General features: G+C 43.8%; 1 protein-coding gene across 1 annotated transcript; it reads right to left on the minus strand.

Annotated features, from left to right (window-relative positions):
• Nucleotides 1–823: 823 nt before the first annotated feature.
• On the minus strand, nucleotides 824–25585 carry EFHC1 (EF-hand domain containing 1). Its single transcript, XM_073673909.1, has 10 exons — nucleotides 25414–25585; nucleotides 11268–11489; nucleotides 10700–10987; nucleotides 10426–10575; nucleotides 9247–9439; nucleotides 8856–9076; nucleotides 8637–8777; nucleotides 8343–8556; nucleotides 8041–8182; nucleotides 824–1162 (listed from the first exon to the last, which is right to left on the minus strand). Exons 1-10 carry the CDS (start codon nucleotides 25474–25476, stop codon nucleotides 1102–1104), a joined length of 1695 nt encoding a protein of 564 aa, XP_073530010.1. The 5' UTR covers nucleotides 25477–25585; the 3' UTR covers nucleotides 824–1101.

Consider the following 25585-nt stretch of genomic DNA (forward strand, 5'->3'; position numbering starts at 1 on the left):
TAAAAAAAGAAAAAGTTTTTGTGTTTTTTTTACTTTAAAAAACGGCGCCACCTCTGCCTTCAGGTCATGTCTGGTATTGCAGTTTTCTTCTATTGTGCAGGGCAGCTCTTCCAGACGCAACCTATCCAAGAGTTTGGTACTGTTGATTGTGGAAAGCAACTATCTGGACATACCCCCCTCTTAAAGGCATATGCAACACATGTGGTAATGGCATGAAATTAAAGTGACAGGCGCCTTCATTTTTATTTTATTTTTTTTTTTTATCTAAAACAGGCAAGGGTTTTTAAAGACTAGTTTGACAATTGCTCCAAGTCGTGGATATCCAGCGTTTGCAAAACTCCCACTACAACTCTCAGCGTGCCCTAGAGTTGTAGTTTTGTGATGACTGGAGAGCCACGAGTTGGAGGCCATCCTCGGCAGTGATGATGTTTTATCCAGCTGGAAGCACTTTAGTTATACACGGTCCGGCACAGCGCCGGCGGTTATTGTAGCGTTGATGGTGTATCCGACGTCCTTCCTCGTCTCGTCCTCATTTATATGTCTCCAATCAATGCACAAACGAGCTGACTGTAATTCTACAAAGGACCAAACAACCTCAAGGGAATCTGCGTTTTATTTTTTTCTTCCACCGTTTGGCCTCCATCTTGTCCTCTAAGTGCCTTTTTATCTCTTTTTTTTTTTTTTTATATTGTTACTTTTCGATGTTGAACGTGGGACGGGAGGGAGACATTTTATACAAGCAATTTTTGTTCAATTTTGTAAACCGACTGTTATTTTCAATAAAATAAAGGTGTTAGAAGCAACAAAAAAACAAAACAAATGATTTATTTTAAATGTTTTATTTACTTTCTTTCTTTTCCTACTTCCTCTTGTTTAGGGGTGCGGATCTCTAGGGGGGCGGAGGCGACATCATCTGTGTGTTCTTAGTATGGAGTTTAAGTTTTTGGGGGTTTTTTTTGCTGAAGATGATGAAACGAGATGAACGCTTTTCCTTTTTTGTATCATTTTTATTTGCGCCGTATTTAGCGACAGAGTAAAATAAATAACGATGTGTCGTCCTGCGGTCGGGGGGATAGGGGCGAGTTCTAGGATCCTTCTGGCTTAATTGATCGGCTCGGATCCTCCCGCGTGTCCGTCCGTCGTCTCCCGCGCATCCGTTCTCCTGTGAAGTCAGAAAAAAATGGTGTAGATCAATGTCGCTAATATCGGGAAGCCGCGAGCGCAGGAGGCCAATGAACGTTACGTGGTTCAATCTGTCCCGCGAGATCGTCACGCTCATCTCCTGAAATACTCTGTGCTGCTGAGGACCCTGCTCTTTACACAGTCAGCCTGTGACCTCCCACTTATCTTCTCACCACGACGCTGATTCTGTCCATACCTTCCCCCCCAGGTGACCATGCACTCCTCCTGAAATACTCTGTGCTGCTGGGAACTTTGCGCCCTCCGCTAACGCTCTGTCCTCTTCACACCCCTGCCTCTGCCGCATTCACTCCTGTCCTACAGCATACCATTAGATGAGAGGTCTCTGCCCTATGACCAGATCAGTGCATTCCTCTCCTGAAATACTCTGTGCTGCTGGTACACATGCTCTGCTCTTCCTTCATTTGTCTCCATTCTCCTCACATTACGACACAGCATCAACTGCTTCCCGTAAGATCAGCTCTCCTGAAATACTCTGTGCTGCTGAGGGACACTACCCACCACCAAATATCTCCATTCCCTCTCTGGCCTCATGCCCCTATCACATACATCCCTACGTCATACAGTGGATACGGAAAGTATTCAGACCCCTTTTAAGTTTTTCACTCTTTGTTTCATTGCAGCCATTTGGTAAATTCTAAAAAGTTCATTTTTTTTTCTCGTTAAAGTACACTCTACACCCCATCTTGACTGAAAAAACAGAAATATAGAAATTTTTGCAAATTTATTAAAAAAGAAAAACTGAAATATCACAAGGTCATAAGTATTCAGACCCTTTGCCCTGGTGGTCCCAAACTTCTTCCATTTAAGGATTACAGAGGCCATTGTGCTCTTAGGAACCTTGAGTACTGCAGAAATTATTTTGTAACCTTGGCCGGATCTGTGCCTTGCCACAATTCTGTCTCTGAGCTCCTTGGGCAGTTCCTTTGAGCTCATGATTCTCATTTGGTCTGACATGCACTGTGAGCTGTGGGGTCTTATATAGACAGGTGTGTGCCTTTCCAAATCAAGTCCTATCAGTTTAATTAAACACAGCTGGACACAATGAAGGAGTAGAACCATCTCAAGGAGGATCACAAGGAAATGGACAGCATGAGACTTAAATATGAGTGTCTGAGCAAAGGGTCTGAATACTTATGACCATGGGATATTTCAGTTTTTTCTTTTTTAATAAATTGGCAAAAATTTCTATATTTCTGTTTTTTTCAGTAAAGATGGGGTGCAGAGTGGACTTTAATGAGAAAAAAATGAACTTTTTAGAATTTACCAAATGGCTGCAATGAAACAAAGAGTGAAAAATTTAAAGGGGTCTGAATACTTTCCGTACCCACTGTAGTAGAGGACAGGTCACTGCCCCCCATTCAAGATCAGAACACACCTTTCCTGAAATACTCTGTGCTGCTAAGGGTCTTGCCCCCATATATCTCCAATCACTCTCTCGCATTATGATACTGCCCCAGACACATACAGTCCTCTCCTTCCTTCAAGTTAGAAGAGGACAGGTTGCTGCCCACCCCTTCATAATCAGAACACCCCTTTCCTGAAATGCTCTGTGCTGCTTTTTAAAGACCATTTAGTGGCTATCTCAGTTGACTTCTTAGCTTTGACAGTGAGCTGTATCCTGGGATTTTGGTGGGGGTTGTGGGGGGCCGGGGTTTGGGTTCTGTATTTCCAGCGCGGGTGATTCAGTGTCCAGGAATGATTACATTTCCACTGGGGGAGGCGGAGGGGAGCGATCACATATATCCCCCCGCCGAGGACACGGCTGCGTCCCCGTGATCCCTTTTGTCCTGCACTGACACCCAAATACTATGGGTTTTATAATGTACACTTCCAAAACCTCTGCTTGCTGTCAGTGAATGGAAACGATATCCGGACCCCGGGGGGCCACAGTGGGGTAAAGAGCGTGGACTCCAGGCTGATCCATGCTCCCTGCACTGATACATTGTAGCAAAATGAAACATTCCGATCTGAGCTGCTGCAGTACTTATCTCACAGAGCATTGTCTAGACAGGATGTAACTGTAACAAACCTTCAGCTGTAACAAAAAAGTTAGTTCTGTGCAGGTTTTCTGCCTCTAGCTGCAAAGTTTGACAGCAAGTGGAGATATTGTAAAAAAAAAATATAGGATGTGTTTGGAGGCTCCTGGGGACCCTCAGTCTTCACTGGGTGCCAAGTTATGAAGATATTCCTCACTTAAAGGATATGGACTCTTTTGGGGGACTTTATTTTTTTACTGAAATGCATGAATCCAAATCCATGACTTCCATCCAAAATTTTGCACCATTTTGCTTCCCTGCACATTTCTGGCTGCAGACTGAGTTAACTGAGAATCCATCAGTGAGCTTTTTTTGAGAGAGAGTTTGTAACTCTAACCTTTTTTTTTTTTTTTAATTTCTCAGTTGAAAGTTGAGCTAAGCTTTGTAACTCTTTATCTGTGTCTTTCTGAGCTCCTCTGTGCTGATTTTATGACCACATCAAAGTTCCTCTTAACTTTCAGCTGGGCAACGCTCAGAAAGTCAGATTACAGCTTCCCTGTCAGAAGGAGCTCACTGATGGAGCCTCAGTTAACTCATTCTGCAGCCAGCAATGTGCAGGGATATAAAGAGCCTGTAAAAGTCAATGGTGTAAAATGCTTAATGAAATCCAATTGCAAGAAAAAAAAATGGGAGTATTAAATGCACACATTTAAGTAAAAATAAATATACATTAAAATGTGTGTGTGTGTGCATATATATATATACACACACACACACACACACACACACACACACACACACACACACACACACACACACACACACACACACACGTGTGTGTGTATATAGATATATAGAGAGATACACATGTGGTCAAAATTGTTGGTACCCCTCGTTTAATGAAAGACAAACCCACGATGGTCACAGAAAAAACTAGAATCTGACAAAAGTAATAATAAATTAAAAATCTATGAAAATGAACAAATGACAGTCAGACATTGCTTTTCTGCTTCCACAGAATTTAAAAAAAATTAACCTCATGAAATCGGCCCGGACAGAAATGATGGTTCTTCTTCTTCTTAACTTAATATTTTGTTGAACAACCTTTTGAGGCAATCACTGCAATCAGACGATTCCTGTAACTGTCAATGAGACTTCAGCACCTCTCGACAGGTATTTTGGCCACTCCTCATGAGCAAACTTCTCCGGTTGTCTCGTGGTTGAAGGATGCCTTTTCCAGACGGCATGTTTCAGCTCTTTCCAAAGATGCTCCATAGGATTTAGGTCAGGGCTCATAGAAGGCCACTTCAGAATAGTCCAATGTTTTCCTCTTAGCCATTCTTGGGTGTTTTTAGCTGTGTGTTTTGGGTCATTATCCTGTTGCAAGACCCATGACCTGCGACTGAGACCAAGCTTTCTGACACTGGGCAGCACATTTCTCTCTAGAATCCCTTGATAGTCTTGAGATCTCATTGTACCCTGCACAGATTCAAGACAACCTGTACCAGATGCAGCAAACCAGCCCCAGAACATAACAGAGCCTCCACCATGTTTCACAGTAGGGACAGTGTTCTTTTCTTGATATGCTTCATTTTTCCATCTGTGAACATAGAGCTGATGTGCCTTGCCAAAAACTTCCATTTTTGTCTCATCTGTCCATAGGACATCCTCCCAGAAGCTTCGTGGCTTGTCAACATGTAGCTTGGCAAATTCCAGTCTGGCTTTTTTATGATTTTTTTTTCAACAATGGTGTTCTCCTTGGTCGTCTCCCATGAAGTCCACTTTGGATCAAACAGCGACGGATGGTGCGATCTGACACTGATGTTCCTTGAGCTTGATGTTCACCTTTAATCTCTTTAGAAGTTATCCTGGGCTCTTTTGTTACCATTCATATTATCCGTCTCTTTGATTTGTCATCAATTTTCCTCCTGCGGCCACGTCCAGGGAGGTTGGCTACAGTCCCATGGATCTTACATTTCTGAATAATATGTGCAACTGTAGTCACAGGAACATCAAGCAGCTTGGAGATGGTCTTATAACCTTTACCTCTAACATGCTTGTCTATAATTTTCTGTCTAATCTCCTGAGACAACTCTTTCCTTTGCTTCCTCTGGTCCATGTTGAGTGTGGTACACACCATGTCACCAAACAGCACAGTGAGTATCTGTAGCCCTATATACAGGCCCACTAACTGATTACAAGATTGTAGACACCGGTGATGCTAATTAGTGGACACAATTTGATTTAGCATGTCCCTTTTGTCACATTATTTTCAGGGGTACCATCATTTCTCTCCAGGTCTATTTCATGAGGTTAATTTTTTTTTAAATTCTGTGGAAGCAGAAAAGCAATGTCTGACTGTCATTTGTTCATTTTCATAGATTTATAATTTATTATTATTTTTGTCACATTCAAGTTTTTTCTGTGACCATCGTGGGTTTGTCTTTCATTAAACGAGGGGTACCAACAATTTTGACCACGTGTGTGTATATATATATATATATATATATATATATATATATATATAGAGATAGATATATATATATATATATATAGAGATAGATATATAGGTATAAATATATAGAAATAATTATGAATAAATAAAAATACATACTCTATATGAAAATAATAGTAAAAAAATATAATATACATGTGTATATTGTATGTATATATTATATATGTATGTGTGTATGTTATATATATTTACTAAAATATATAAATATATATTAGTAAAAAAATATAAAAAAACATCCACCTATATATTTGGAAATAATAAAAAAATATATTTTTATTTATTTATTTATTCTTATTTCTATATATATGGAAATAAAAATAAATAATAAAAACAAGTTATATACAATTATGTTTATATTATATTACCACCAAAGGGGTCCATATCCCTTGAAGCAATGTTTTTGAGTCCAGTAGAGCGTACACATTTTTTTCTGATGGATTCGGAGGCACCCAGAGGTGCATTAGGGTCCCCTAGATTTCCATGGGGGGCCGTATTATGGCTTTTGGACATTCTCTACTGTTCGGGGTGTAGTGTTGTACACAGATGTAGTTCTACATCCACCCACTAGAGGGAGCTGACACGCAGTTACTGTCGCTGTATGACCGGAATCCTCATCGCTTTTATGAAAAATTTGCAAAAAAAAAATGGATTTTGTTCTAAATATTTGCTTTTTTGGGGACTGTTTTTTCAATATTTTTCCTATAAATTTATTTTATTACTTTTTTTTAAAATCCGGTTCAATATTACTATTTAATATCTTGTTTTACACTGAATTTTTTAAGCAGATTTAGGTGTGAAAATGAGCGTTTTCTGCTCCAGTATCCACATGAAATCCACCCAGAAACCTCCACATATTATTTGGCTGTTTTCCGATAACAATCAGTGACCTGATAATCCGGCACATGATAATCCAGAAAGTCCGATAATCGGGTGATTCATAACCTGGTAACCTAGAATGTTTGATAATTCAGGACTTGATAACTCAAAATCTGATAATCCGGAACCCGGTATCCCAGAACATTTGATAATCTGGTACTCAAAAACTGAGGGAGTCTTTTAATCAGGCACCTGATAATCCAAAAAGGCTGATAATCTAGCAACGGAGACTCAGAAATCTGAACATCCATAACCCGGTAACTGAATATCTGAAGATCCAGAACCTGATAACTCAGAAAATCTGATAATCTGGCACCTAATAGCCTAAAAAATCTGATAATCTGGCCCCTGATAATCCAGAAAGCCTTATAAATTGGCATTAGGTACCCAGAAAGTTTCCTAATTTAATATTAACACCCAGAAAATCTGATGGTCCAGCACCCGAGACCAAGAATGTCTGATAAACCAGCACTTGACAGCCAGAAAATCTAATAATCCAGCACCTGACACACGGAAATTCTGATAATCCGGCACCAAATGACGCAGAAAGCCTGATAATGCTCAACCTGATAACTCAGAAAATCTGATAATCTGGCACCTAATATCCCAAAATAATCTGATAACCAGGCCCCTGATAATCTAGAAATCCTTATAAATTGGCACCCAGTACCCAGAAAGGTTACTAATTTAACATTAACACCCAGAAAATCTGATAGTCCAGCACCCGAGACCAAGAATGTCTGATAATCCAGCACCTGACACTCAGAAATTCTGATAATCCAGCACCTAAAATCAAGAATGTCTGATAATCCAGCACTTGACACCAAAAAATCTGATAATCCAGCACCCGAGACCAAGAATGTCTGATAATCCAGCACCTGACACTCAGAAATTCTGATAATCCAGCACCTAAAATCAAGAATGTCTGATAATCCAGCACTTGACACCAAAAAATCTGATAATCCAGCACCCGAGACCAAGAATGTCTGATAATCCAGCACCTGACACCCATAAAATCTGATAATCCAGCACCTAAAATCAAGAATGTCTGATAATCCAGCACCTGACACCAAAAAAATCTGATAATCTGGCACCCAATAACCCAGAAAGCCTGATAAACCTGATAATTCAGTAAATGCGATAATCTGACAATTGATAACCGAGAAAGTCTGATAATACAAAAATTGAACATTCAGTAACCTTTACACCTGAAAGTCTGATCATCCAGCGCATGAAACACAGAAAAAGTGATAAACCAATTACGCAGAAGATTCTGATAATCTGGCATTTTTCCTAGAGCTGAATTATAAAATAGTAGCGGAAAATCTGTGTAAATTTTACCTACTTGTCTCTGACTGTCCGATAATCTGGAATATTTGATATTCTGTCTGGATTATCGGCGTGTCACTGCGATATGTGATGGGTGCTTAGATCTATTTCCTGAGCGGCTCTGATTCGCCGTCCTCTTACCCCGGCTCTCCGTCGCCCTCTTGTGGTTGCAGGTGTGTCTCCAATGACCTCAACACCTCGCAGGGGAACTGATGCCGGTGTGCCTTCATGTAGTTGAGGACGTACAGGTCTGCATCCGTGATGATGAATCGGTGGCTGAAAACTAAGAGAAATGGCGCCGTGTTAATGTTGTCTATTTTTTCCTGTTGCCACCACTAGGGCGGCGCTGTGTATACACAGCTCCAATTCACACCAGTTGTATATACATCGCCACCTAGTGGCAGCCCCTGATTAGTGAAGGTCTCGGGGTCAGATCGCCTCACCTTCAACCACGGCACCAATGGTGAAGTCCGCGGGGCCGTAGTAGATGGGGTCGTCCATGGAGGAGCCCGGTTTGGGAATTCTGCTCTTTTCTAAGAATTTCCCTCCGATGATTCCCGAGTTGCGGATCTGGGGCTCAAAAATACTGACGGTGTCGTCGGAGAGGAAGTAGGACAGGATGAACCGTCGCCCGCTGTGTTCAGGGTTCATCGAGTCCTAGGGAAGCACAGACCGGGGTGGGCATTAGGTGGGTGGTCTGGGTCACCCATGGGAAAGTACAGGGTGGGGGAGCATACCAGGGCGGCGGCGAATCTCAGGACGTTGTGGTCGTTCTCCAGCATCTTAATCACGTCCTTCTTGGGCGGTTTTGGCACCAGAGTGAGACAGTTCTGGAGAGAGTCTTCCAGTAGACCGTAGCCATTGTAAGGGGGGAGCTCCTGGGGGAAAGTTAAAGACTAGTCATTACTTGTATCCCCCCATTGCGTCGCCTTCCTGGGGTCTCGCCCTACGTCTACCTGTTTTGCTTCTTCCTCCCGCGGCTTCTCGACATCGACAGGTGTCAGCTCTGGGATTCCAAGGTTCTGCCGGTAGAAGTCTCGGGTGTAGGCGTCACAGTCGTACAGGAAGAACTTCCGCCCCATGATGGTGATGTGACTGCCCACCATGAAATCCCGGGGGGAATACCACTCCGTCACCTCCTTGTTCGACATTTCCAGGACACATTTTGGGAAAGTATCTGTGGGGGGAAAAAAAGGATGAAGAATGAATCTCCCTGAAAGGGAAAAATCCATGCAGGAAGTTTGTGTGGCCCCCCTGGAGATTTGCCATCTTTCCCGATAGTCCAGTCCTCATCTCCTAGGAGCTTCCGGGATGAGCGAGAATGTAGCACCCAGATGGGCTCATCACCTCTCAGATCCTTCACAGATTTCGGAAGGTGCTGGCGCTTCATTAATACGGGGAAGGGATCTCTGCCATCGTTTCTTTCGTGGACCTCCCGGACCTCCACGGTGTCATCCATGAGATAATAGTGTATGATGACTGGCCGCGTCTCTCCGAACATGCTGCCCGAGTCGTCCCAGAGAGAGAAAAAGCGCAGGACCTGAAGAGGAAGGGTTGTATGGAGATAAACGTATCACAGCTGATGGGTTGTTACAATTGCATTCAATGTGCTTGAATTAAAGGGGTTGTTGAAAGCTTAAAAAACTTAGCAAAATTGGTCAGATAGTGGTGCAAAAATGCAAAAAAACCCCAAAAAAATATACTCACTCCTCCGTACTGCTGCTGGTGTTCCCCCGTCGCACTATGGAGCGGTGGAGGTCCAGTAAGGGAGTATGTTTTTTTTTTTTTTTTTATTTTTGTACCACCATGGGTAAAGTTTTTTTAGTGGTGGACAATCCATTTAAAAGGGACCTTTTATGGCTGAAACGGGAATGATCTGTCCAGACCCCGATCACGATAGGAGGGGCCGCAGAAACATCGGAGGGCTGCTGAGCCATTTCCATAACCCCCAGAAAAATTAATAGGAGTTGGAATTATTCCCCTTTTCCAAAATACAAAAAAAAATTAAATAAAAATAAATAAATTCTATATATATTTTTTATTATTAAACATATTTGGTGCCGTCAGGTTCACAGAAGTCTGATCTATGAAAATATATCATTATTTAACAATGGAATAATAAAAAAAGTTAAGAGTTTCAGAAAATGTCGACAGAAACTGAAAACGTTTACTTTACAGAACTCAATAAATTATGGAATTTGTGTATTTTTAAGCCATTTTTTATTTTTTTTTTAATACATTATATGGTAAAATGGGTGGTGCCATTTGAATCGTCAACTTGTCCCGCAAAATACAAGCCCTCACTTGGCTATGTTGAGGGAAGAAAAGTTATGGCTCTTGGAGGAAGGGGAGGAAAAAATAAGCAAAAAAAATTAGGAGTAAAACCTGACTACAATAAACTCCTGAGCTCCCCCTAGTGGTGGCTTAAGGCAGTGACAGTTTATCAGTTCAGGACCATGTTGGTCAGTTTTAGGTCCTATTTATGCTGAATTTAAGGACTGTTCCTGTATTTATAATGACTGATACCTTTCGGTCCATAGTTAGGAATTGCTTCAGTTTATCAAAGTCGGGCGGGGTGGTGAAGGTGCGGTCCGGATCCCTGCGGAGCTCGGTGTAGGGATCAGGAGGGATTTCATCTGGCGGGTTCAGTTCGATGCCCTCGCTCTCTAGGAAATTCTATGTGAGAAGATAACACTTTACAGAATTGGATGCACATTGAAAAAAAAAATGAAGAAAAAGTTATCGAAAATGTTTGTGCAACTTTTTTTTTTGCAAAGTTTTGCCTCTTATCGCTCCTCACCTGTGTGAACTTGTCGCAGCTGACGAGGCGCAGGGTCCGGCCATACAGGGTGAGGTTGATGCCCACATTGAGATCCTTCCAGTGGTAGTGATCCCCGTTATCGTTTTTAGGGTGTCTCTGTCGCTTCATTAATGTGCCTTGAGGTATTCCGGAGTTCTCCACCGGGGGCTCCACCACTGAGATGGTGTCGTCCTCCAGGTAGTAGTAGACGGTCACTCTCCGCACACGGTACACTTCCTCTTGGGAGATGGGCACCGCTTCTTTGAAGTAGCCCTCAAATCGTAAAACCTAGAGAAACGCAAATGTCACTGACACTGCGAGTGTCGGGGCATGCTGGGATTTGCAGTTCATAAGGCATAAAAAGCCGCAAGTGGGGCATAAAGATATTGCAAAACTACCTGATTTCTGAAAATAAACTAAATGACACTGCTTAAAGGGACACTTAAAGGGACATTATAATGCAAAAAAGGAGACATTAATCTAGACCGCCTCCGTCTGATGAAGGCCGCACAGCGCCGTCACACTCGTGATCTCCGCTCTGACCTCAGCGCTCTTCATCCTGATTTACCTTCTTGTCGAACGCCACGTACACCGGGATGAAGCTGGATGGCGGCGCCTGCTTCGCTTGCCCGTAGGTCAGGGTGGGTCTCTTGTTGGCGAGTTCATCCAGTTCCGCCTGTGACAGCTGGTTCACTGTGATCGGATCCCGACCGATCCCTACAGCGGGAAGCACAGGGCGACTGTAGCCATTACGGTACGTCAGAGTCTGAGAGCGGTGGTAAAGTGATTTCTGGTAAAGGAAAAGAAAAATCAGTATAATGTTACATATGGCACACTGGGTATAGTACTATATATAGTACACTGGCACTGGATGTGGTATTATACATAGTACACTGGATGCGGTATTATATATGGTATACTGCGTATAGTACTATACACTACCGTTCAAAAGTTTGGGGTCATTGCCAACAACCACCACTCCAGTGTTTTATTGGTACATTGTGTTTGCTAACTGTGTAAGGAGGCTAAGGGTCCGTGCCCACGATGCGTTTTTCAAGCATTTATGCTGTGGAATTTTTGCAGAGGAAACGCTTGGTAATCCTTCCCCCATGGTCCCCAATGAAATTCCGCAATTTTAATGCCCATGCTGCGGATTTTTCCGCAGCGTTTTTGATGCGCTCAAAAATCCGCAGCATGTCCATTATTTGTGCGTTTACGCTTGCGGAATTGCCATCTACAATGCATTAGAAAACGCATGGCAATTCCGCATGCGAAAAACGCGCGTCAAAATCCTCACACGTTTTTCCGGGCAAGGAGATGCAGAAATGAAGCAGAAATTTTCTGCTTCATTTCTGCATCGTGGGCACATAGCCTAATGGATGTTTAGAAAATCCTAGAAAACCCTTGCACACGTATGTTAGCCCAGCTGAAAACTGTTTGGCTGATTTGAGATGCTATAAAATTGACCTTCCTTTGAGCTAGTTGAGAATCTGGAGCATTACATTTGTTTCTTCTATGAAACTCTCAAAATGGCCAGAAAAAGAGAACTTTCATGTGGAACGCGACAGTCTATTCTTGTTCTTAGAAATTAAGGCTATTCCATGCGAGAAATTGCCAACGGTGTGTACTACTCCCTTCAGAGGAGAGCACAAACAGGCTCTAACCAGAGTAGAAAGAGAAGTGAGAGCCCCACTGCACAACTGAGCAACAAGACAAGGACATTAGAGTCTCTAGTGTGAGAAATCGACGCCTCACAGCTCCTCAACTGGCAGCTTCATTAAATAGTACACGCAAAACGCCAGAGTCAACGTCTACAGTGAAGAGGCGACTCCGGGATGATGGCCTTCAGGGCAAAGTGGCAAAGAAAAAGCCATATCTGAGACTGGCAAATAAAAGGAAAAGATTAATATGGGCAAAAGAACACAGACATTGGACAGAGGAAGATTGGAAAGAAATTTTATGGACAGACGAATCAAAGTTTGAGGTGTTTGGATCACACAGAAGAACATTTGTGAGACGCAGAACAACTGAAGAGTGGAAGAGTGCCTGACGCCATCTGTCAAGCATGGTGGAGGTAATGTGATGGTCTGGGGTTGCTTTGGTGCTGGTAAAGTGGGAGATTTGTACAAGGTAAATGGGATTTTGAATAATGAAGGCTATCACTCCATTTTGCAACGCCATGCCATACCCTGTGGACAGCGCTTCAATGGAGACAATTTCATCCTACAACAGGACAATGACCCAAAGCACACCTCCAAATTATGCATGAACTATTTAGGGAAGAAGCAGACAGCTGGTATTCTATCTGTAATGGAGTGGCCAGTGCAGTCACCAGATCTCAACCCCATTGAGCTGTTGTGGGAGCAGCTTGACCGTATGGTGCGCAAAAAGTGCCCATCAAGCCAATCCAACTTGTGGGAGGGGCTTCAGGAAGCATGGGGGGAAATTTCACAAGATGACCTCAGCAAATTAACAGCTAGAATGCCAAAGGTCTGCAATGCTGGAATTGCTGCGAAGGAGCATTCTGTGACGAAAGCAAAGTTTGAAGGAGAAAATTATTGTTTCAAATAAAAATCATTATTTCTAACCTTGTCAATGTCTGGACTTTATTTTCGATTCATTTTGCAACTCACTTTTCATGGAAAACACAGAATTGTCTGGGTGACCCCAAACTTTTGAACGGTAGTGTATATGGAACACTGGATGGGGTATTATATATGTTATACTGTGTATAGTACTATATGTGGTACACTGGGTGCGGTATTATATTTAGTACACTCGTGTAGTATTATACATGGTATACTGGGTATAGTATTATATATGGTTCACTGGATGCGGTAATATATATAGTACACTGGGTGTGGTATTGTCAGGAATATATTAATGTCAGGGACATATTAACAGAATATTAGCCCCTTCTCCCATGACCTCTCCTGTAGTGTTTGTCCAGAGATGACAATTATACAGTGTCTTACTGCAAATTATCACCACTTGTCAGCACCGAGCTATCCCATTTTCCTCAGCACAAAAGCCCCAAATAACACACGCCTGGGAAATAGCTTATGCAAACAATGCCAGCCAAAGAGTGTTATGACTTTGTTAGGAAGCAAGCCTCTTGTTTCTGAAAGACGCAGGAGGTAATTAAAACGCAGGCTTCCGGCCTGGCCTGTATTATATTTCAAACTCGGCCGGTGGTGGCAGCGAATATTAATAATTGGGCTGACAGTGACCGTACGGAGGGCGTTAAACATGGATTCCAGGCTTTGGAATCCCCAAGGTGTGGCACGATACGCTCGCTGGTCGCTTGCCGATATCCACTTAGCAAGTAGTCTGGATCGCGTGCTCGCGACTCCGGGCGAAAGACGGACGGCATGACGGCAACGGCGAGATATTGCGTGATCTCCCTGGTGTCGTCCCTCAGTATGGGTTGGAATTCCTGACAAATTGGAGGCAGCGGTGGGATATTACAGAACATCAGTGGCTGGATTGAGCAATAATTCCTGTCACTGAAAACTTGCACGGTTCTTGCGAGAATTCTGTGTAGAGTTTTAAGAAATCAGACTCAGTGTTTTAATATTTTTTTATCTGGGACATTACTATACGTGTAGCAGTTGCATCCCCTCCCTGCTCTTGTTTTTCTGTCCTATCTTTTATTTGGCAATAATGGCTACACGTGGAGAGCCCTGGTATCACCAGCAGGTGAAGACCACTATCACTGCCCTCTGTGAGATGGGACAGATTAACCCCACGGGCAAAACCAAGGCCCAAATGATTGCTGAACTGTTGCAAGGTGATGCAGAGCCTGTCCGACAGCAGAGCCCTGATGATGGGGAGGCCAACCAAGGCCCGGATGGCGCTGCTGCAGGGGTCCCACCTGTGATTGCCAGCCATACCTGCAGCCAGGGTAGTGTGGACCCCCACCTGCAGATGGCCTTAGAGAAGCTCGCCGCAGATGATCGTGACGGACGACTGCAGCTGATCCTGAAATTCCAGGAGCGAGAGAGCTGAGCGACAAGCTGACCGAGAGCAGCGACAGGCCCAAGTGGACAGACAACACTAGCTGGAGCTAGCCCGGATTCAGAAGGAGTCATCCTCCACGCAGACCCGTGAGTCCAACAGTGCCAACTACTTTAAACCCTGTCCTGAACTTTTCCCTGTGATGGAAAAGGATGGGGACCTGGAAACATTTCTGCGAGGCTTTGAAAAGGCCTGCAGGCAGTACCAGCTGCCCACGGACCAGTGGGCAAGGTACTTAACTCCAGGGCTCCGAGGAAAAGCCCTGGAGGTGTTTGCTTCTCTCCCTCGAGAACAAGATGGAGACTATGAGGCCGTCAAGCAGGTCCTGATAAGAAAGTACCAGCTGACTCCGGAGGTTTACCGGAAAAAGTTCAGAGCCCTCCAACGTGGACCCAATGATAGCGACAGTGATTTGGTGGATGGGCTCCAAACCAACTTTGAACAGTGGGTCCAAGGACTGTCCGTTACCACCTTCGAGGACCTGAAGGATCTGATGGTGAAGGACCAGTTTCTTCATCTGTGCCCTGTGGAAGTGAGACAGTTTGAGCTGGACCAGGAGCCGAAGGAAGCCGCCAAAGCAGCTCAGATCGCTGATACCTATGAGGCCAACCACACACCAGAGGTGCGGAAGTCAGCTGCCAGCTGAAGGGGGTAAGCAGACAGCCACCCCCAGTGTTCCAGCCAGCCGGCCCTCAGACAGTTCTGCCCCATCTTCCAGCACCTGGACTGCATTTGACTCCCGTAAGTGCTATACTTGTGACCAAATGGGTCACTTCAGCCTTGTCTGCCCAGAGAAGCAGAAGATGAACCCCACACCTGAGGCCCCAGGGCCTACTGCAGCCATTCTTTTTGTGGGTGGGGCGGTTGGCCGGGCCCGGGAGAATTTACAACCCGTTACCGTGGGAAACACCATCACTGTCGGCCTTAAGGACACTGGCGCAGAACGCACCCTGATCTGCCCTGAGTTTGTGTTACAAGAGGAACTCATTCCTGGGAAGACCCTGACTGTCACCGGGTTTGGGGGTGTTCGCTGTCCCATACCAATGGCCTGAGTTTTCCTTGACTAGGGTGCAGGGAGGGGATTAAGGGAAGTGGGGGTGTCGGAGAATCTCCCCACTAATGTGCTATTGGGAACTGATCTGGAACGGTTGGTTGTCCAATACATCCCTGACAACCCTCCCAGATCTGCTATGTCATGTAATGCCACTGTCAAAAATGTCAAGGTGATGTCTAATAAAAGTGTGTGTTGTGGTAAAGGGGAACTCAGCCGCCTCACCCCGCGGGGTAATGCTGCTGAGGATACCCTAAAGCAAGCCACCATAAGTGCTATGGGCAAGAGGAGCAGGCACGGACACCAAGAAGCAGGTTGTCTCGTGCAGGTGACCAGTGTCACGCCAGATGGTAACATGGTTGGTGGTAGCTGCCCCATGACTAGCACGGCTCCAGAGGTGATGTGGAAGAATGGGGAGAAACAGCAAAAGTGGTCCCATGCCGACGACCAGTGTCACGACGGACTGTGACATGGCCGGTCATAGCTCCCCTCTTGGGAGCGCAGCTCCCAAGGTAAAAATGATGACAGGTAAAAAGGTAGGCCACATAACCAGGCAGGGTAGGAGGAAGGTGTGTCCCCCTGTCTGTCAGGAGTATAGGAGGAAGGTACCCATAGCCTGTCAGACGTGTGGAGAAAATGTATCCCAAACCAGTCAGGGTGATCGGAAAGCTGGACCCTCAGGTTGGTGGGCAAGTTAATCTGCGGCTTGTCGGATCAGCAGGAAGGGTGGGCCAGGAGGTTGGCTTAAAGGGGCGATCTGTAAAACACCCCTTACGCCACCTCAAAGAGGGGGAGATGTCAGGAACATATTAATGTCAGGGACATATTAACAGAATATTAGCCCCTTCTCCCATGACCTCTCCTGTAGTGTTTGTCCAGAGATGAAAATTATACAGTGTCTTACTGCATATTATCACCACTTGTCAGCACCGAGCTGTCCCATTTTCCTCAGCACAAAAGCCCCAATTAACACACACCGCCTGGGAAATAGCTTATGCAAACAATGCCAGCCAAGGAGTGTTATAACTTCGTTAGGAAGCAAGCCTCTTGTCTCTGAAAGACCCAGGAGGTAATTAAAACGCAGGCGTCCAGCCCGGCCTGTATTATATTTCAAACTCGGCCGGTGGTGGCAGCGAATATTAATAATTGGGCTATCGTGAAGCTGACAGTGACCATACGGAGGGCGTTAAACACGGATTCCAGGCTTTGGAATCCCCGAGGTGTGGCGCCATACGCTCACTGGTCGCTTGCCGATACCCACGTAGCGAGTAGTCTGGATCGCGTGCTCGCGACTCCGGGCGAAACACGGACGGCGTGACGGCAACGACGAGATATTGCGTGATCTCCCTGGTTTCGTCCCTCAGTGTGGGTTGGAATTCCTGACAGGTATTATATATGGAATAATGTGTATAGTACTATATATGGTATACTGGGTGCAGTATTATATACAGTTGTGCTCAAAAGTTTACATACGCCGGCAGAATTTTTCCTTTCTTGGCCTTGGTTCAGAGAATATGAATGATAACCAAAAACCTTTTTCTCCACTCATGGTTATTAGTTGGGTGAAGCCATTTATTGTCAAACTACTGTGTTTTCTTTTTTTAAATCTTAATGAGAACTAAAAACATCCAAATGACCCTGATCAAAAGTTCACATACCCTGGTGATTTTGGCCTGATAACATGCTCAGAATTTGACACAAATGAGTTTGAATGGCTACTAAAGGTAACATCCTCACCTGTGACCTGTTTGCTTGTAATCAGTGTGTGTGCATAAAAGCTGAGTGAGTTTCTGGGATCCAGACAGACTCTTGCATCTTTCATCCAACCACTGACGTTTCTGGATTGTGAGTCATGGGGAAAGCAAAAGAAGTGTCAACGGATCTACGGGAAAAGGTAGTAGAACAGGAAAGGGATACAAAAAAATATCCAAGGAATTGATAATGCCAGTCAGCAGTGTTCAAACTGTGATTAACAAATGGAAAATCAGGGGCTCTGTAAAAACCAAACCATGGTCAGGTAGACCAACAAAAATTTTGGCTACAACGGCCAGGAAAATTGTTCAGAATGCAAAGAAAAACCCACAAATAAATAATATCAGCTGAAATTCAGGGCTCTCTGAAAACTAGGGGTGTGGCTGTTTCAAGATGCACAATAAGGAGGCACTTGATGAAAAATGGGCTGCATGGTCGAGTTGACGGAAGAAAGTCATTACTGAGCAAATGCCACAAAGTATCTCGCCTACAATACACCAAACAGCACAGAGACAAGCCTCAAAACTTCTGGTACAAGGTAATTTGGAGTGATGAGATCAAATTGAACTTTTTGGCCACAACTATAAATGTTACATTTGGAGAGAGGTCAACAAGGCCTATGATGAAAGGAACACCATTCCTACAGTAAAGCACGGAGGTGGATCGCTGATGGTTTGGGGATGTATGAGCTACAAAGGCACAGGTAACTTGGTAAAAGTTGAAGGAAAGATGAATACAGCACGTTATCAGCAAATACTGGAGGCAAATTTGCACTCATCAGCCCGGAAGCTGCCCATGGGACGTACTTGGACGTTCCAACATGACAATGATCCAAAACACAAGGCCAAGTCGACCAGTCATTGGCTATAGCAGAACAAGGTGAAGGTTCTGGAGTGGCCATCTCAGTCTCCTGACTTCAATATCATTGAGCCACTCTGGGGAGATTTCATGCGCGCAGTTCATGCTAGACAGCCCAGGAATTTACAGGAACTGGAGGCTTTTTGCCAAGAAGAATGGGCAGCTTTAACATCTGAGAAAATAGAGAACCTCATCCACAACTACCACAAAAGACTTCAACCTGTCATTGATGTTAGAGGGGGAAATACACGGTATTAAGAACTGGGGTATGTGAACTTTTGATCAGGGTCATTTGGATGTTTTTGGTTGTCATTAAGATTTAAAAAGAGAAAACACAGGAGTTTGACAATAAATGGCTTCACCCAACCAATAACCATGAGTGGGGAAAAAGTTATCATTCATATTCTCTGAAACAAGGCCAAGAAAGGAAAAATTCTGCCGAGGTATGTAAACTTTTGAGCACAACTGTATAGCACATTGGGTGCAGTATTATATATAGTACATTGGGTGCAGTATTATATATGATACACTGGGTGCGGTATTATATATGGCACACTGGATACGGTATTATATATGGCACACTGGATGTGGTATTATATACGGCACACTGGATGCGGTATTATATATGGCACACTGGATGCGGTATTATATACGGCACACTGGGAGCGGTATTATATATGGTACACTGGGAGCGGTATTCTATATGGTATACTGTTTATAATATATAAGGTACACTGTGTATAATACTATATATGGCACACTGGATGCGGTATTATATATGGTACACTGGGTGAGGTATTATATATAGTACACTGAGTGTGGTATTACATATGGCACACTGGATGCGGTATTATATATGGCATACTGGATGCGGTATTATATATGGCACACTGGGTGTGCTATTATGTATGGCACACTGGGTGCCGTATTATATATGGTACACTGTGTATAATACTATATATGGTGCACAGGATGCAGTTTTATATATAGCACACTGGATGCGGTATTATATATGGTACACTGGGTGCAGTATTATATATAGTACATTGGGTGCAGTATTATATATAGCACACTGGATGCGGTATTATATATGGCACACTGGGAGCGGTATTATATATGGTATAATGTGTATAGTACTGTATATGGTATACTGTATATAGTCTTAAATATGGTACACTGGGTGCGGTATGCTATATGGTATACTGTGTATAATATATATGGTACACTGTGTATAGTACTACAGTATATATGGTACACTGGATGCGGTATTATATATGGTACACTGGATGCGGTATTATATATGGAACACTGGATGCAGTATTATACATGGTACACTGGGTGCGGTATTATATATGGTACACTGGGTGCGGTATTATATATGGTATACTGTGTATAGTACTATATATGGCACACTGGATGCAGTATTATATATTTTACACTGGGTGCGGTATTATATATGATATACTGTGTATAGTATTATATATAGAACAATGGGTGTGGTATTATATATGTATACTGTGTATAGTATTATATATGGTACACTGGGTGCGGTATTATATATGGTACACTGGATGCGGTATTATATATGGTATACTGTATATAGTACTATATATGGTTCACTGGGTGCGGTATTATATATGGTATACTGTATATAGTACTATATATGGTACACTGGGTGTGGTATTATATATGGTACACTGGATACAGAGATATATATGGTACACTGGGTGCGGTATTATATATGGTACACTGGGTGCGGTATTATATATGGTACACTGGGTGCAGTATTATATATGGTATACTGTATATAGTACTATATATGGTACACTGGGTGTGGTATTATATATGGTACACTGTATACAGTGATATATATGGTACACTGGGTGCGGTATTATATATGGTACACTGGGTGCAGTATTATATATGGTATACTGTATATAGTACTATATATGGTACACTGGGTGTGGTATTATATATGGTACACTGTATACAGTGATATATATGGTACACTGGGTGCAGTATTATATATGGTATACTGTATATAGTACTATATATGGTACACTGGGTGCAGTATTATATATGGTATACTGTATATAGTACTATATATGGTACACTGGGTGTGGTATTATATATGGTACACTGGATACAGTGATATATATGGTACACTGGGTGCGGTATTATATATGGTACACTGGGTGCGGTATTATATATGGTACACTGGGTGCAGTATTATATATGGTATACTGTATATAGTACTATATATGGTACACTGGGTGCGGTATTATATATGGTATACTGTATATAGTACTATATATGGTACACTGGGTGTGGTATTATATATGGTACACTGTATACAGTGATATATATGGTACACTGGGTGCGGTATTATATATGGTACACTGGGTGCGGTATTATATATGGTATACTGTATATAGTACTATATATGGTACACTGGGTGTGGTATTATATATGGTATACTGTATATAGTACTATATATGGTACACTGGGTGTGGTATTATATATGGTACACTGTATACAGTGATATATATGGTACACTGGGTGCGGTATTATATATGGTACACTGGGTGCGGTATTATATATGGTACACTGGGTGCAGTATTATATATGGTATACTGTATATAGTACTATATATGGTACACTGGGTGTGGTATTATATATGGTACACTGGATACAGTGATATATATGGTACACTGGGTGCGGTATTATATATGGTACACTGGGTGCGGTATTATATATGGTACACTGGGTGCAGTATTATATATGGTATACTGTATATAGTACTATATATGGTACACTGGGTGCGGTATTATATATGGTATACTGTATATAGTACTATATATGGTACACTGGGTGCGGTATTATATATGGTACACTGGGTGCGGTATTATATATGGTACACTGGGTGCGGTATTATATATGGTATACTGTATATAGTACTATATATGGTACACTGGGTGCGGTATTATATATGGTACACTGTATACAGTGATATATATGGTACACTGGGTGCGGTATTATATATGGTACACTGGGTGAGGTATTATATATGGTACACTGGGTGCAGTATTATATATGGTATACTGTATATAGTACTATATATGGTACACTGGGTGCGGTATTATATATGGCACACTGGATACAGTGATATATATGGTACACTGGGTGCGGTATTATATATGGTACACTGGGTGCAGTATTATATATGGTATACTGTATATAGTACTATATATGGTACACTGGGTGTGGTATTATATATGGTACACTGGATACAGTGATATATATGGTACACTGGGTGCGGTATTATATATGCTACACTGGGTGCGGTATTATATATGGTACACTGGGTGCATTATTATATATGGTATACTATATATAGTACTATATATGGTACACTGGGTGCGGTATTATATATGGTATACTGTATATAGTACTATATATGGTACACGGGGTGTGGTATTATATATGGTACACTGTATATAGTACTATATATGGTACACTGGGTGCGGTATTATATATGGTACACTGGGTGCGGTATTATATATGGTACACTGGGTGCAGTATTATATATGGTATACTGTATATAGTACTATATATGGTACACTGGGTGCGGTATTATATATGGTATACTGTATATAGTACTATATATGGTACACTGGGTGTGGTATTATATATGGTACACTGTATATAGTACTATATATGGTACACTGGGTGCGGTATTATATATGGTACACTGGGTGCGGTATTATATATGGTACACTGGGTGCGGTATTATATATGGTACACTGGGTGCGGTATTATATATGGTACACTGGGTGCAGTATTATATATGGTATACTGTATATAGTACTATATATGGTACACTGGGTGCGGTATTATATATGGTATACTGTATATAGTACTATATATGGTACACTGGGTGCGGTATTATATATGGTACACTGGGTGCGGTATTATATATGGTACACTGGGTGCGGTATTATATATGGTATACTGTATATAGTACTATATATGGTACACTGGGTGCGGTATTATATATGGTACACTGGGTGCGGTATTATATATGGTATACTGTATATAGTACTATATATGGTACACTGGGTGCGGTATTATATATGGTATACTGTATATAGTACTATATATGGTACACTGGGTGCGGTATTATATATGGTATACTGTATATAGTACTATATATGGTACACTGGGTGCAGTGTTATATATATCACAAAGGATACGGTTTTATATACGGCAGACATTGCTATACCGCACAGTGCAGGGGCACACGCAGGGGCGGAACTACCGCCCGTGCAGCCGGTTCATTGAACGGGGCCCCGAGGGAGAGGGGGCCCCTTCAGCCTCCAGCAGGGCCGCCATCAGGGCATGACTGCCCTGACTCCAGTATGGGGCCCAGCCGGTAGGGGCCCCCTTGGGGGCCCCCCTCTTGTGCGTCTCTCTCCTCATGGGGCCCCCGGCCCCATGCTAAGCGCCGGGGCCGGAACATCTCAGCGCTGCGCTGCTGCGGCAGCGCTTTCATGATTCCCCTGACTTCCGGTCATGTGACGGCACCGTCACATGACCGGAAGTCAGGAGAACCTGGTGTCATCGATTTGGACGAGCGCCAGGATTCTGCAGGGATCGCATGGGGGTAAGTATAACAAGTTTTTTTTTTTTTTTAAATACAATTTACTAGGAGTGGGGGGAATGGGAGGTGCACATGTGGGGGAGGGGAATGAGAGAGGTGCACATGTGGGGGAGGGGGATGAGAGAGGTGCACATGTGGGGGAGGGGGATGAGAGGTGTGCACATGTGGGGGAGGGGAATGAGAGAGGTGCACATGTGGGGGAGGGGGATGAGAGATGTGCACATGTGGGGGAGGGGGATGAGAGGTGCACATGGGGAGGGGAATGAGAAAGGTGCACATGTGGGGGAGGGGAATGAGAGAGGTGCACATGTGGGGGAGGGGGAATGAGAGAGGTGCACATGTGGGGGAGGGGGATGAGAGAGGTGCACATGTGGGGGAGGGGGATGAGAGAGGTGCACATGTGGGGGAGGGGGATGAGAGAGGGGCACATGTGGGGGAGGGGGATGAGAGATGTGCACATGGGGGGGTGAGAGCTGCACATGGGGGAATTGGGAGAAAATGAGCTGCACATGGGGGAATTGGGAGTAGGGGGATAATGAGCTGCACATAATGAATGTGGGGTGGGGGACAGTAAATGATAAATGATGATGGGGTGGGGAGAGCAGGACATGATATAATGAATTGGGGCAGGGGGTGCATGTAAATAATGAATGCGGGGAGCAGGAAGTATAGAGTAGGGGGCGTTGCGGATGCAGGAGTGTAACTGGTAACAAATTGGCGGAAAGAGTAGAGGTTCTAATTAAATTATATATTAAGTGCCTATTTACAGTTAATGGGGGCACCGTGGTGGATTACAATTTATATTTGGAATGGTAGGTTGTATAATAACTAACCATATATTGATGGTGGATACACGTCTGTATTCAGCTGTGTAATGTAGAAGTTGGGGAATGTGCTCTAGATAACTGTGTTATTTTATGCAGAGACGAGTCCTGGCTGGAAGACGTAATGGCGGTCTGTGCTGGATGAAGGAGAAAAGCGTAGCTGAAGGACTTCACCTAGAGACGTCACCAGTGAGTCAGTGTATTACATGTACACTTACACTATATACTATGTACCGGGCTCCTGTGTATAATGTCACTGGTGATCACTGTATTACCTGTACACTGACACTATATACAGAGCTCCTGTGTATAATGTCACTGGTGATCACTAGATTACCTGGACACTTACATTATACATACCATGTATAGAGCTCCCGTGCATAATGACACTTATGGTAATATTAGTAATGTGGTGGTAATATTAGTAATGTGGTGGTAATATGTGGTCTGGTCATGGTGTGGCAGTTTTTCCCCCTTCTGTGTGGTATTATTCGGTCACTATGTTGTGGTAATATGTGGTCTGGTCATGGTGTGGCGGTATTCCCTGTATGTGGTATTATTGGTCATTTTTAAAAAAAAATGTATATGACACATTCCCTTAAAGAAAACTAAATAAAAATATATCTAAAAAGAGTATTGGATATTTTAAGAAAATTTTAATAGGTTAGAGTAGGGCCCTGCCAGAAGAGTCTACCTTATCGTGGTGGCGGTTTTAAAAATCTTTTGGCCAAAACAAAAGCTGATGGCTATGTATGTGGCACCGTCACATGGCCGAACGTCAGGAGAGCCTGGTGGCAGCGACGTGGACGAGCGCCAGGATTCTGCAGGGATCGCATGGGGGTAAGTATAACAAGTTTTATTTGTTTTAAATACAAGTAGTTAACTAGGAGTGGGGGGGATGAGAGATGCACATGGGGGGGGATGAGAGATGCACATGGGGGGGGTTGAGAGATGCACATGGGGGGGATGAGAGATGCACATGGGGGGGATGGGAGATGCACGGGGGGGATGAGAGCTGCACATGGGGGGGGATGAGAGCTGCACATGGGGGGGATGAGAGCTGCACATGGGGGGGATGAGAGCTGCACATGGGGGGGATGAGAGCTGCACATGGGGGGGATGAGAGCTGCACATGGGGGGGCGAGAGATGCACATGGGGGGGGGTTATGTTTAGATAACTTTGTTGCCTTATGAAGCGCAGGGGGGGGGGGGGCCCAAAAAATTTCTTGCACAGGGGCCCACTACAGTCTGTGTCCGCCCCTGGGCACACGTTACTAATCTATCGGCCCTATAGTGGTGGCGCCCCCCATTGATTACACTATCCGCACATACAATGCCGGTCGTTCGGTCTCGTTGCCTGGGAAGTCGCAGTATTGCCGCACGTACGTTTGACTTTCTATTAGTCACAAATAAACGTTGCGCACATATAGTACAGCCGCCCCTGCACCAGCAGCACCATGAATAAATACTATTCAATGTGTCGCAACACAAGAAGCACCGAAAAGCCTGACATTGTGCCGCCATCTGCGCAGACGTGGATAGCGCCACTTACGGTGGGGTCCCGATAGCTGTTCCCGGGCAGGAATGGCAGCCCGTGGACTGGATGAGAGGACATGTCACCGGCTCCCTCCTGGATGTCTCTTTCCTTGCAGTCTACTGGCCCGGCTGTCTCTCTGCAGCTTGTACTGTCTCCAGGCAACGGTCAGCCATGACTCCGGTCTCCA

Source organism: Phyllobates terribilis, unplaced genomic scaffold (genome assembly GCF_046119375.1).
Source record: "Phyllobates terribilis strain yellow unplaced genomic scaffold, ASM4611937v1 Scaffold_3__8_contigs__length_932513732, whole genome shotgun sequence".
Taxonomy (NCBI): domain Eukaryota; kingdom Metazoa; phylum Chordata; class Amphibia; order Anura; family Dendrobatidae; genus Phyllobates; species Phyllobates terribilis.